This window comes from Tachysurus vachellii, chromosome 2 (assembly GCF_030014155.1).
Source record: "Tachysurus vachellii isolate PV-2020 chromosome 2, HZAU_Pvac_v1, whole genome shotgun sequence".
Classification (NCBI taxonomy): domain Eukaryota; kingdom Metazoa; phylum Chordata; class Actinopteri; order Siluriformes; family Bagridae; genus Tachysurus; species Tachysurus vachellii.
The window spans coordinates 3,550,571-3,564,984 of record NC_083461.1 but is presented as its reverse complement, the minus strand read 5'-3'; the positions used below and the strand labels follow the sequence as shown (position 1 = coordinate 3,564,984).

Genomic DNA, 14,414 nt, shown 5'->3' with positions numbered 1-14,414 from the left:
ACTTTAAAGGTGGGGTCTCCGTTGTTTGAAAGCCAATATTGACATTTGAAATCACCAAAACAAACACGCCCCTAACTCAAATGGGCCCCACCCCTGTATCGATAGCTCCGCCCACACATACGTACGTAACCCAGGCAACTAACAGAAAGAAATGTGTCTTTATCACAGCTGAAGGGAAGAACAATACGATTGCAGATAAACAAACAAGCAAAAATGACACACAAACATAATCATGTAAAGGACAAAGACATATATTAGTTCTGTGTAACAAAACAAAACCAACGTTACTCACCTATCGAGAAGGAAAAAAGCGCCTCGGCGTCTTAAGTAAAGTTGGTCACATATTCACAGATTGGAGTTTCCCGAGTCAATAACTCCTGAGCTAAACACTGTTACTACACAAAACACGGTTGTAGCTGCGTCTCTACATTACTACGATAGAAAAGAGGTGTTATTTGTGTAGTAACAGTGTTTAGCTCAGGAGTTATTGACTCAGGAAACTCCAATCTGTGAATATGTGACCAACTTCCTGCTCCTTCAGTTCTCTCCAGCGCTGGAAAGCTGATCCTATATTAACACGTCCTACTTCTTACCTTATCGTAAGTCTTTCTTCTCTTTCTTTCTTTGTTTTTATCCTCCATGTCAATGTTAAAACCGCTTTCTGCTAATGTCACACATGCACACTGAACACTCTCTCCGCCCATATTGACAAGACACGCCCCTTTCTGCTCATTGGCTACACGTTAGTTTTGTTTTTGTTTTGCTTGGCGGCCCAACGCAGTTTTCTGAAGCGTTTCTCAAACAACGGAGACCCCACCTTTAACAGCAGGTTATTTGATTTATTTGACTGACGAACCGTCGGCTCTGATATGGAAACATGCTATATCAAATTTTTTTTGTCTTTTTTGTCTTGTTCTTTCTTTCCACTGCTTCATCCATCCATCATCTCTCTTTCTCGTTCTGATGTGCTGTGATCTTGGACAGTGTGTTTTAGTTTCTGTGTGTGACTCATGCTAGTGGCTTCGGCCGCTCAGCGGAAGACGTCTGTGTGACCGATTGTACGACTTGTGTGTAGATCCCTGTGGTGTTTTGCTCATTTTATCAGTCATCCGATTGCATTTTTTAGTCATTTCTACAATTTAATTATTGTATTTTTTGTGCATTTTTTTTAGTTCTCCTGAAATGTGTTTTTATGTTTTCCTTTGTGATTTTTGGAGATCGGTGCTGTAGATGATTCTTAGCTGACATTTTAATTTCATTTTATTTTCTCGTAATTTATTGTGAAGCACGTTGCATGCTGCGTTTCCTGTTTTAACGCAAGACTAATTTATTAATTTATTGTAGAATTCTGATTGGTGTATTTCAAATATTTCTTTTTAACAGCATCCAGAACTTCCTGGCAAGACGGAGATGATGTGGACAGAAAGGTATGATATCTGTTTGTGTATTATTATTATTATTATTATTATTATTATTATTATTATTATTATTATTATTATTATTATTATAATTATTATTATTATTATTATTATTATTATTATTAAATAGTTACACAAACATACATGTTACAAAGACTGATTTTTATCATTATAATAAACAAACACAATTTTTACAAAAAAAAGAAAAATAATAATAAAAAAAGAATTTTAATATTATATTGTATTATGTTTTATATTTAATATTCAGGATTTCTAGCTTCAAAGACTTTTATTATTTAAAGACAAAGATTTTTATTATTATAATAAACAAACACAATTTTTAGAAAATACTCAAAAAAAAAGAAAAAAGAAAGAATTTTAATATCGTATCAGGATTTCTAGCTTCATATATAAATGATATTATATTGTACTGATTGATTCTGTCCACTTTATACAAAAACTCAGATTTCCCTCGTGTCTAATCTCTGCTGTCGTAGCGTGTGATCAGACGACATGACGTCGGATTTGTTCGTTACATTTTACACGAACTCTTTAAAGCAAAAAGGGACGAAAGCAAATACTAATAAACTCTGAAATTCATATTAGTTATTTTAAAGATGTGACATTTCACTCAAGTTGCTGTCAATAATATAAATAATCTAAATAATATCTATAACTGTTTTAGATTAGAAAGGAATGTGAAATAAAAACATATCAGATATTCTGAATTTTTTCATGATTTTTTTTTCTATACATTATCATACGCCTTTTTATTTATTTATTTATTTATTTTATTTATTTAATTTTTACAGATATTACAACTTGTTCTCTGAATATTATGATTTTATTCTCAAAATATTTACGATTATTTCTCAAGATATTTCTTAGGAATTTATTCTCTAAATATTGTGACTGTAATATTCTTGTAATATTATGACATTATTTTTAATGTAAAAATGTAAGTTTTTATTTATAATATCACGGTTTAAAAAAAAAAAAAAAAAACCTAAATATTATGCTTAATTTCTTGAAAATGTATGTTATATATTTTTACTCCGAATATCAGAACTGTTTATCGTGATATTAGGATTTTTCTTGAAATATTAAAGCTTTAAATATTAAAGCTAAAATTTCAGTACATTATTCAAGACAAAATGAAAAGATCTCTATATATATTTCCATCCTTTTTTGTGTAAATCTGTGCTCTGATGTCTGTGTTGTTGGTGTCTGTAGACCAGGATGAGTTGGACGCTTCTAAAGAGTGAGAGTGATGGACAGTCCCCGGACATGGACCCCAGGACGTCCACACACAGCCTGCCCACAGACATGTCTCAGCCCAGTGAGTGACCAGCGTTCAGCTCTTCCTTTAGCTTTAGCATCTTAAACCCAGCACGTGTTCAGTGTCTGTGAGGTGAGATTAATCAGTCTGAACGATTCAAACACGGTAATGGTTTAATTTTCAAAAGGAAAAACGCCAAAATACTCACAGTCCTACTGTAGTTTAACACTGTGTCCAGTTCACAGATTTTTTTCTTTTGGCTGTTTGTTAGAATTAATCCGCAGTGATGTCCAACTGTCCGATGGTAGAGACGCAGCGACTCTAATTTGATTCCTTGTACACGTCTGATATACAAAGTAAATTCTCATATCTGTTACAGATTTCCCCTACAACAAGTCTGCTTCACTCCCAGGCTACGGACATAATGGCATCTACAAGGTAAAGTTCACTTCCAGATGGTCATACAATCCCTTCTCCTGCTGTGTGAGGAGTGAGGTGTGATGTGTGAGACATGAGGTGTGATTTGTGAGATGTGAGGTGTGAGACATGAGGTGAGGTGTGAGGTGTGAGACATGGTATGAGATGAGAGGTCAGGTGTGGTCTGAGATATGATATGGTGTGAGACATGAGGTGTGATTTGTAAAACATGAGGTGTGAGACATGAGGTGAGGTGTGAGGTGTGAGACATGAGGTGAGGTGTGAGACATGAGGTGAGGTGTGAGATGTGAGACATGAGGTGAGGTGAGGTGCGAGATGTGAGGTGTGAGACATGAGATATGAGGTGAGATGTGAGACATGAGGTGAGGTGTGAGATGTGAGACATGAGGTGAGGTGCGAGATGTGATTTGTGAGACATGAGGTGAGATATGAGATGTGAGGTGTGAGACATGGTATGAGATGAGAGGTCAGGTGTGGTCTGAGATATGATATGGTGTGAGACATGAGGTGTGATTTGTAAAACATGAGGTGTGAGACATGAGGTGAGGTGTGAGACATGAGGTGAGGTGTGAGATGTGAGACATGAGGTGAGGTGTGAGATGTGAGACATGAGGTGAGGTGTGAGATGTGAGACATGAGGTGAGGTGTGAGATGTGAGACATGAGGTGAGGTGCGAGATGTGATTTGTGAGACATGAGATATGAGGTGAGATGTGAGACATGAGGTGAGAGACATACGGGGAAGTGTGATTTATGAGACATGAGGTGAGGTGTGAGATGTGAGGTGAGATGTGAGACATAAGGTGAGATGTGGGACATGATGTGAGATGTGCGACAGGTGAGATGTGAGACATAAGTGGAGATGTGAGAAGTGCGACATGAAGTGAGATGTGGGAAATGATGTGAGACAGATGAGATGTGAGTCTTGAGGTGAGAGATGTGAGACATAATGTGTAGTGTGAAGTGTGTTATCTATATATCTAAATATCCAGCTTCTACATCTGTCTGCAATCTCTCTCTCTCTCTCTCTCTCTCTCTCTCTCTCTCTCTCTCTCTCTCTCTCTCGCTCTCGTTCTCTCTATCTCCATGTGTGTGTTTGGGGTGTAACATCTGCACTCGTTCCCTTTGTGTCAGTCGTGATGACTCATCTTTGGTTATGAATCTCCTCCAGCTGTGAGGACAAGGACGCTGTACATTAATCACACATGTGGATCAGGACAGAGACTCTAACTCGGTCGGACTGATGATGTAGTTCCTCCATGTTACAGAATCATGTTTGACTGCATTCAGCTCACAGAAGACAAAGCTGCTTTATTAATATCGAGGAAATAAGATCAACAGAGACACGGAGTCAGTCTTTATTACGCTCCTGGTCTCTCAGATAGCAGCGCCGCGGCACGTCGCTTTGTTTCCGTAGTAACGGCTCATTCACGGGGACTTGTACAGTCTACACTGTGTACATTTACAGAAGGAGTCTCCAGTGTTTAAGTTTAGAAACCCCAGAATTCAGAATGTTCTAGAGGTTCTCCCTATGGCTTCAGGGGTTTCCTCAGGGTTCTCTGGTTTTCTCTGTCCTGTGTGACCCCTGCCTCGTACCCCGTGTTGCCTGTGACCCCGTGCTGGATGAGTGCTACAGAAAATGGGCTGACGGATGGAGATCTTCAGGACAGTTTACGTTTTGCATTTGCATTTTTCTTTCTCTTTTCAAGAGAGGATAAAAAGCGGCTGGTCAAGGAAAGACTCTCAGTTTATAGATTTACATTTACAGCATTTAGCAGACGCTCTTATATCCAGAGCGACTTACATTTTATCTCATTTTTATACAACTGAGCAATTAAGGGTTAAGGGCCTTGCTCAGGGGCCCAGCAGTGGCAGCTTGGTGGACGTCGGAATCGAACTCACAACCTTCCGATTGGTAGCCCTACACCTTAACCTCTAGGCTACCACAACTCCTACCAGCTGCTATAACCTCAGAGAGAACAGGAACAAATCTGATTTTTAAGTGTTTTACAAACCTTAAAAGAATAAAAATGCCATTACTTATGTTATACTTAATGAATCAATTAATCAGTCAATTAATTAATCGATCGATTAATCAGTTGAACATGAACTAATTGATTGTTATAACGATCGGCATATTGCTGTCATTTAAAATGAATAAAACACTTTTTGACTCTTGTTCATCACACAACGTTGTGACGGAGGTATTGCGTGTTGTCCACCAGGTGGCAGCATCGCACACACGCTTTACACTCCATCTCATTAAACCACACATTTCATTCTCCTTCCTTTTCAACATTTTATTCCTTCAAATATAAACATTTTTTAGAGAGGTCATTCCAGATGTGTAGGACCTATACAGCATGTGTTGAAAAAGTATTGGCACCCTCTGTCTGTTTTATTGTCACACAGTTAGTTTGCGGTATGTTGCATTTAATTGATGTCTTTCATTGTTTTTCCCTCTAGGCAGCTGATCTCGGAGAGGATGAACACGACTCCACCTGGGGTGCGATGAGAGGTACGATTAATATCAAATACTGTGGATTATTTGTAATGATTCTGCTCTTTTATGTGAATTACCTGTCAGATTGACTGAATTTTGTTTCTCTCTCTCGTCCTCTGTTCCTTCTCAATCCTCTCTTCCTTTCTCAGAGTACAAGGTGAGTTTGATTTTTTTATATTCTTTTATTTATGTCTGGAACTGATGTATTTCTGAAAAAACTGCTGGGAAAATTGTCACGTCGTTAAAATGCTATACAAATGCATATAAAATGTACATCGTGGCATTTTAACGCACGTCGAAGCAAAGGGTAGATATTAGTGTCGAGTTATTAAACAGTAGTGTGTGTGTGTGTGTGTGTGTGTGTGTGTGTGTGTGTGTGTGTGTGTGTGTGTGTGAAGGTGTATCCGTACGACATGCTGGCGGTGACACACAGAGTCAGAGTGAAGCTGCCACGTGATATAGACCGCACCAGGCTGGAGGTACAATTACACTCATACTGCAGAGACACAGATAAACACTTCCTTCTCAGGCACCTGGGTCTTTCCATCGGCTCGAAAGAAGACGAATAGAAAGATTTTATAAAGAATATACACAGTAAAGAATATACTGTACACAGTAAAGAATATACTGTACACAGTAAAGAATATACACAGTAAAGAATATACACAGTAAAGAATATACTGTACACAGTAAAGAATATACACAGTAAAGAATATACTGTACACAGTAAAGAATATACTGTACACAGTAAAGAATATACGCAGTAAAGAATATACTGTACACTCTAAAGAATATACGCAGTAAAGAATATACTGTACACAGTAAAGAATATACTGTACACAGTAAAGAATATACTGTACACAGTAAAGAATATACACAGTAAAGAATATACTGTACACAGTAAAGAATATACACAGTAAAGAATATACTGTACACAGTAAAGAATATACTGTACACAGTAAAGAATATACACAGTAAAGAATATACTGTACACAGTAAAGAATATACACAGTAAAGAATATACACAGTAAAGAATATACTGTACACAGTAAAGAATATACACAGTAAAGAATATACACAGTAAAGAATATACGCAGTAAAGAATATACTGTACACAGTAAAGAATATACTGTACACAGTAAAGAATATACACAGTAAAGAATATACACAGTAAAGAATATACGCAGTAAAGAATATACTGTACACAGTAAAGAATATACACAGTAAAGAATATACACAGTAAAGAATATACGCAGTAAAGAATATACTGTACACAGTAAAGAATATACTGTACACAGTAAAGAATATACACAGTAAAGAATATACACAGTAAAGAATATACACAGTAAAGAATATACTGTACACAGTAAAGAATATACACAGTAAAGAATATACTGTACACAGTAAAGAATATACGCAGTAAAGAATATACTGTACACAGTAAAGAATATACACAGTAATATACACAGTAAAGAATATACACAGTAAAGAATATACTGTACACAGTAAAGAATATACACAGTAAAGAATATACGCAGTAAAGAATATACTGTACACAGTAAAGAATATACACAGTAATATACACAGTAAAGAATATACACAGTAAAGAATATACTGTACACAGTAAAGAATATACACAGTAAAGAATATACTGTACACAGTAAAGAATATACGCAGTAAAGAATATACTGTACACAGTAAAGAATATACACAGTAATATACACAGTAAAGAATATACACAGTAAAGAATATACTGTACACAGTAAAGAATATACACAGTAAAGAATATACTGTACACAGTAAAGAATATACTGTACACAGTAAAGAATATACACAGTAAAGAATATACTGTACACAGTAAAGAATATACGCAGGTGAAATCAGACTGTGTGTACTAAAGCTTCTGGATAGGTTTAGTTTCTGGAAATTTCCCTGAAACAGTCCAGAGAAGCGATCTCTGGTCATCGACATTACTTCCTGTTTCCTGTTCTTTATAATAGCCGGTCATTATCAGTGCATTAGACGGTACAGTATACTGTATCTTCTCAATATCGGAGAGAGAAAGGGATTCTGTTTGGTTAATCCTCCTTCTCTCTCTAGTCGATAATCCGGTGGATTTCCTGCGTTTTTTTTCATCCTTTACAGGACGTACTGTGAATTAAAAAGAGAAGAAAAATAAAAACGTCCTCTAAAAGAGTGCAGATCATTTTTTTTTGTTCGTGTCAGAGAGAATACAGTACAGTCATCCTCTCAGGAGAAATGCTGACGTTATCCTGATGAGAATTTACCAAAGCATCATCATTTCACCATCTTTCTAGAGGTCCATAAAAGCCCCATGCGTCTGTTATTCTACCTCCTGCGGCCTGGAGCCAGTTGACAAACTCTAACAAAAAACTCTGATGCTTCAGATCCTGTGAACATCCAGTAACACTGACGTCTTTGGTATTCACCCACAGCGTGAAAAAACACACACACACACACACACACACACACATTTTACCATTTTGTCCATTACTGTAGTTAAATAAAAAAATACACGTCTCTTTGGCTGTTTCAGCTTTGTTTTAATAAAAGCTGCATGTTTTGAAGAAAAAAAAAGTACTTTCCTTTGTGTGGAGCAGCCAAATGTCCCCAAATGTCATTGTTCATGGAGACAGAGAGCTATAAAACCACACACACACCCACCCACACACACACCCACACACACACACACACACACGCAGTGGACGTCTGCAGTACGTTATGAGTTGAGTTGTGTGGACAGTCTGCTGTAATCGTCATCACTGTGCTTCATGTCATCATCTGTTCCACTCTTTAATGCAGGCTGAATTTCACTGCATGCAGATGCTTTAAGTAAAACTATCTGCTCATGAGGTCGGATTTGATCAGCATGTGCACTGCTGTTACCCCCGGGTTCTCGTCGCTCTACACCTCACTGTTACCCCCGGGTTCTCGTCGCTCTACACCTCACTGTTCCCCCCGGGTTCTCATCGCTCTACACCTCACTGTTACCCCCGGGGTAGAGGAAGGTTTCACATGTGTAATGTAGATGCAGGGTTTTATGAAGCACGGCTTTTCCCCAGGGTTATGAACCTCTGCTCTGATTCAGGATCAGTGGCTTTAACAGCGTTAATTAACTCAACATCACGGTGCTGAACGTGTTCAGTGTGAAACGACGTGCTGTTAGCGACAGAAACCGAACAGCGAGTGAAAACCTGATATCAGGTGAAAACCAGGACGCAGAGACACTTAACACAAACGGCTCAGTAGATACAGTCAGGAGACTAAACACCGAACATCACAGAAGTGTGTGTCGTAGCGAGGGGGAAATACGACACACTGAAGTCTGATACAGAGGAACCAACGTCTGGTCGACTACAGGACAAAGTTAAAAAGAGCAAAAAAGATGAGAAAGCTGTGAAAGATAACAGAAGCTGCTCGGGTGTTGAAGCACAGAGCTGAACTTTTTTCCTCACCGACGTGAAAGCGTGAGACGAGCCGTTATTTAAAGAGGTCACGCGCCGGATTTATCCAATCAGGATGTAGATGAATGAATGAATGAATTTGTTGTGATGAATGTGTTACTAGCTCAATCCCGTAATGAGCGTTTTGTGTAGTTTTACCAGATTATTCACGTAAATTTGGGAAAATGTTAAGTAGAGTATTAGAAACACAAAGTAATAATGAGACGTTTGAAACATCCGTCCACTAGGTGGCAGTGTACATTCAACACGATTACTGATCAGTCAATAAATGCAAATTAGCAGATAACTAAAATAAATTCAATAACAAATAAATTAATAACAAATTTTCTATTTGAATAATATCTCGTCGCTGTCAGACGGAATCCTCGTATCTCCAAAACCGTTATTTTTCAGGAAATTAAAAAAACGCCGTACCTTATCTGCAGTGCACAGGGTTTAGTCCGCGTTGCAGTGGATTTTCTTGTGCTAAATTCCTGTCCTCAGACGAGCACCAGAACTAGCGGGGGTCAAGATTTTTTTTTCTTTGAGCCCAGAGTTTTGAAGACATTTACCTCAGAAGACGTGTTGATTCGTTGCGACTCTTCTTGAGGAGAAATATGACGTGAAGCTCTCCCACGGAGTGAGGAAGAGGTGGACAGTTGAAGTGTCCAATGGAGTTATGAGATTTGCGCTCAAGCTATTTTCAAGACTTTAGATTGGTTAATAACTTGTAAAAATAACAGACCCACGTGGGGACTGACCAATAGCATCGATATGTGAAAAAATATGCAATTGACCAAATTTGGACATACGAGGTTTCCGCCCGACAGCGACGATATAAGACATTATTTCCACTTCCTCTTATGAATTCACATCTCTTCTTCTGACCCTCTTTACTTTCACAAGGTTGATCGTTCACTTTTCTTTGTACGTACGCAAACAACGGCAACATCTGCTTTGATTTTTTTCACAGTTTCACAGTAATTATTCAAATTAGATGCGATTTAAATAAAATTAGACAGGCCACGCCCACACTCTGACTCATCCTTGTTGTTGGTTCTCTTTTTTGTTCCCTTTCAGAGACACCTGTCTCCAGAAGAGTTCTTCCAGGTGTTTGGGATGACCATCGCGCAGTTCGACCGCTTGGCTCTGTGGAAGAAAAATGATCTGAAGAAAAAAGCTCGCTTGTTCTAACCACCACCACATCCTCCAACCCCATCAACACCACCGCGATGACTCCGCCCCTGAGCGAACCGAGAAAGAAGATAGACGGAGAATTTCTCTTCAATCCGTCTACGTATATATGCAGAGATGAGAGAGAGTGAAATATATAAATCTATAATATAAAATATATCTACGTTCATCTCCATGTACGCGCTTCCATTCCACTGCGCCACGTTCCTGCTGTCATAACGAAAGGAGGAGCGTGTTCTATACGCCGTCACGTCGCGACCTCAGTGTTAGCCGTGCTCGCTTCTTTCTGTGCGAATGCCATGTTATATCTGTTGTGATGGAGAAAGATCATGATCCCTGATCTCTTGCACAGTTCAGATAACTGCAATAAGGGTCTATACACTGTGTGTGTGTGTCTGTAGGTGTGTGTGGTTGCTATAGAAATCGCTTCATGCCCGTTTTATCCAGTCCTCATCGTAGGTTTTTTCTCTTCATTTTCCTGTCACAATCGTTACAGAATTATCTAACGGGAATTTCAGAAGATCGACTGATGAAATCTGCCGTATTTCCAGATAAACTTAAGAAAAAAGCCTTGCCATCTTGTTCATTTCAGTAAACACTGATTAACACACGCAGTCATACGAGTTTTATTCTATATTCCCAGTTAGTCTTGTAATTCTAGTTTAAGTCTATAAATCAGACGTTAGTTAAAGGTGGGGTCTCCGTTGTTTGAGAAACGCTTCAGAAAACCGAGTCGGGCCTCCAAACAAAACAAACATGTAGCCAATGAGCAGAAAGGGGCGTGTCTTGTCAATGTGGGCGGAGAGAGTGTTCAGTGCGCATGTGTGACGTTAGCAGAAAGCGGTTTTAACATTGACATGGAGGATAAAAACAAAGAAAGAAAGAGAAGAAAGTCTTACGATAAGGTAAGAAGTAGGACTAACAGAATACGGCTTTCTATCAATTAAAGTTCAGAATATTAAATCAATTAATACACTCACTTGCGTTACTGTAAGTCTTGGTGCCTGAAACATGCGCACACGCTCCAAGTCTTCTGTTTCCATGGTTTCGGCAGCAACGGTACGACCTCTGACTCTAACATTACCTCTGCCTCGGGTTCTAGGTGTTGACCGTCTCCTTCCGCGTGAAACGGAGCTAAACCTTTCACGGTACAACACACAGTACTACAAAAACACATCTGTATTACCGTAGTATTACTCATTGGGTTCATTTACTGATAAAAATATACCCTCGGTCAGCCGCCCCAGCAGGTTCCGCTATAATAGTTGCCTGGGTTACGTATGTATGTGTGGGGCGGAGCTATCAAAACAGGGGTGGGACCCATTTGGGTTAGGGGCGTGTTTGTTTTGGTGATTTCAAATGTCAACATTGGCTTTCAAACAACGGAGATCCCACTTGAATAGAGTTCTCTAGAATTAAGAAATGATTAACAGTGAACTGAAGAATGTTTCTCTGAAATGGATTTTAGTTTGTTTGAGGAAAAAAAAAATTCTGATCCGGATCTTAGACCTTCTCCTGGATCCTCAGTAAAATCTCAGGCTGACAGACAATTTATTTCCTTTTACTGAGTAGTAGTGAGAAATGATTAAATAAGTGGAGTCACTTTTATTATTAAAGTGTCAACTGGAATAAAAAACAACAAACAAAATCTCCACACAAAACTTTGGACATGTAGCATAAACTCAGAAGCCGCCAATTCCTTCTGCCTTCGACTCGTTGGTCGTGACTCACCGTCTATTTTCTGACCTCAAAGGAAAGCCAAAGGAAACGCCGTTTATCTGCTCATCCACTCGCGGTCGTCTTCTCGACTGTGATCAAAGCTGCACTTGAAGTCTAACCTTTAAATCGATCAACATACTCGCTTGTTAGTTAGCTGGCTAGCTTGTTAGCTAACAGAAATAAAAAGAAATCTGACTTTATAACAACTTGTAAATTGCCACTGAGAAGGAGAATTGAATGCATCGTCCCAGCACAGATGTGCATTTTATTATTAGCCACAAAACCCACAAAACTCCATAAACGCTCCCAGAGAGCCGAAAATGGCGGCTACGTGATGAAGGACATGATGAAAATGTCGCGTGCGTTAAATCTTAAAATAACACTGGTTCGTTTCTGTGAAGGAGGAACAGAATAAAGAACACCAGAAGGACACCAGAAAATTAATTATTAAATACACTGGTTTTACTGACGGTTTAATGATGGTGACTATATGTGACTCCTCCTCCTTCACCTCTCTGACTTCTTCACCTTCACCTTTGTGACTCCTCCTTTGTGACTCCTCCTCCTTTACATCTGGGACTCCTCCTCCTTCACCTCTGTGACTCCTCCTCCTCCATGACCCCTCCTCTTCCTGCTCTGTGACTCCTCCTCCTTTACCTCTGGAACTCCTCCTCCTTTACCTCTGTGACTCCTTCTCCTTCACCTCTGTGACTCCTCCTCCTCCTCCATGACCCATCCTCTTCCTGTTCTGTGACTCCTCCACGTCTGTGACTCCTCCTATTCCTGCTCTGTGACCCCTTCTCCTTTACCTCTGTGACTCCTCCTCCTTTACCTCTGTGACTCCTTCTTCTTCACCTCTGTGACTCCTCCTTCTTCACTTCTCTGACTCCTCCTCCATGACTCCTCCTCCATGACTCCTCCTCCTCCTTTGTGACCCCTCCTCCTTCACCTCCGTGACTCCTCCTCCTTTACCTCTGTGACTCCTCCTCCCGTTAGATATTCATCACACTGACTGATGTGTATTAGCTGCTTACAAGCATAAGTTCAGTGACTCAGACATCATCTAACAAAGCTCTTTCTTTCTTTCCTCCGTCCCTTCCTTCCTCCCTCCCTTCTGTCCCTCTTTCTGCCTTTCTTTACTTTCTTTTCTTCCTTCCTTCCTGTTCCAGTGGCTTCACTGTGAGATTGTGATGTAAAGAGTTAAGGACGCATCAATAAGCTAAACTCTGCAGCTTTTTTTTTTCCTTTCTTTACATTATGTCAGATCAGATTTATTCTCTAACGTCCGCATCACACGTGAGGAATATTTTTTACTCTCTTATTGCTGCAAAACTCCTTAAAAACGTCATCATGGGAGAAAGAGACATGCCAAGTTTACCTTCCTCTGTAGCTTTACACATTTTTATATAAATAAATAAATTAATTAATTAATAGACAAGTCTATAAACCAATAAGCATTTGAGACGCGGTTCCATGATTCGTTCTCTGTTTCTGATTCAATCTGTGTATGTGCAATATGAAAATATCTAACTAGAGCATGAGATGCTGATGAATTGACATGAAATTATAACAAGTTCAGACTGTGTTGTTCTCACGCATCCTTTCATACCTGGGTGGTTAATTTCGCTTTAAATTCATTTATGAACCTGGTTTACGACAAAGCCTTAATCGTGCGGGTGTGAAACGAGGGACTGTTTAATACGATCTCTAATAATCGCCTGATCGCGTATGCATGAGCGTTTATGTCTAAATGAATGTCAAACTGTAGCTTGCATTCTATCAAATGCCTTTGTGGTTAAATTTAAATCCTGTAAAGACGGATCGTCTTTTAAAGGTGCGGTTTGTCGTGTTGTAAGAAATGTGTCTGGACCTGTAATCATCATATTCATTTAGAGCTAACGTTAGCAAAAATAACATTTGCAATAGTATCTTTTAAAAATGATCTCGGCTTTCGAGGCTTTTTCAAGACTAGTGTTTCTTTTCTTCTGACCCTGAAATTAGCTCCAAAGATGAGCTTCTCAGCCACGCCCCCTTTTTTTCCTTAAAAGGCAGGTTGCAAGGGGCATTTTAATTTAACATTGTTAACTAACATAGCTGGCCAAGTGTTTTAAAAAGATAATAATGATTAATTATTATTATTATTATTATTATTATTTTGCTCTTTTAACTTTTTTGTCCCTGAAATAAGACCCAAACCAGTACTTTGTGCCTCTTTTTTTCATAAAAGGCAGTTCACCACTTAAGCAGCAGAGGGCTCTGAATATTACAGACTACTCCTTTAAATCGTTCAATATCCTCATCTAGACTTTTTAATATATTTTACTGCAAAGCAATAGAATAAGTCATGTAATGTTTGTGTAACGTTGTGAGTGAATACACAATACTTTTTGGCAAAAAAAT

General features: G+C 38.8%; 1 protein-coding gene across 1 annotated transcript in view; it reads left to right on the top strand.

Moving 5' to 3' along the window:
• ablim2 (actin binding LIM protein family, member 2) overlaps positions 1 to 14,414 on the top strand; it is a 78,369-nt gene that overhangs the window by 63,058 nt on the left and 897 nt on the right. Inside the window, exons 15-21 of the mRNA XM_060893927.1 lie at positions 1,384 to 1,427; positions 2,652 to 2,757; positions 3,077 to 3,135; positions 5,601 to 5,652; positions 5,787 to 5,794; positions 6,036 to 6,116; positions 10,182 to 14,414. The exon at positions 10,182 to 14,414 is cut by the window's right edge and continues 897 nt beyond it. Of these exons, the coding sequence (XP_060749910.1) occupies positions 1,384 to 1,427; positions 2,652 to 2,757; positions 3,077 to 3,135; positions 5,601 to 5,652; positions 5,787 to 5,794; positions 6,036 to 6,116; positions 10,182 to 10,295 (464 nt within the window). The 3' untranslated portion in view covers positions 10,296 to 14,414. The remainder of the gene's footprint in view (positions 1 to 1,383; positions 1,428 to 2,651; positions 2,758 to 3,076; positions 3,136 to 5,600; positions 5,653 to 5,786; positions 5,795 to 6,035; positions 6,117 to 10,181) is intronic.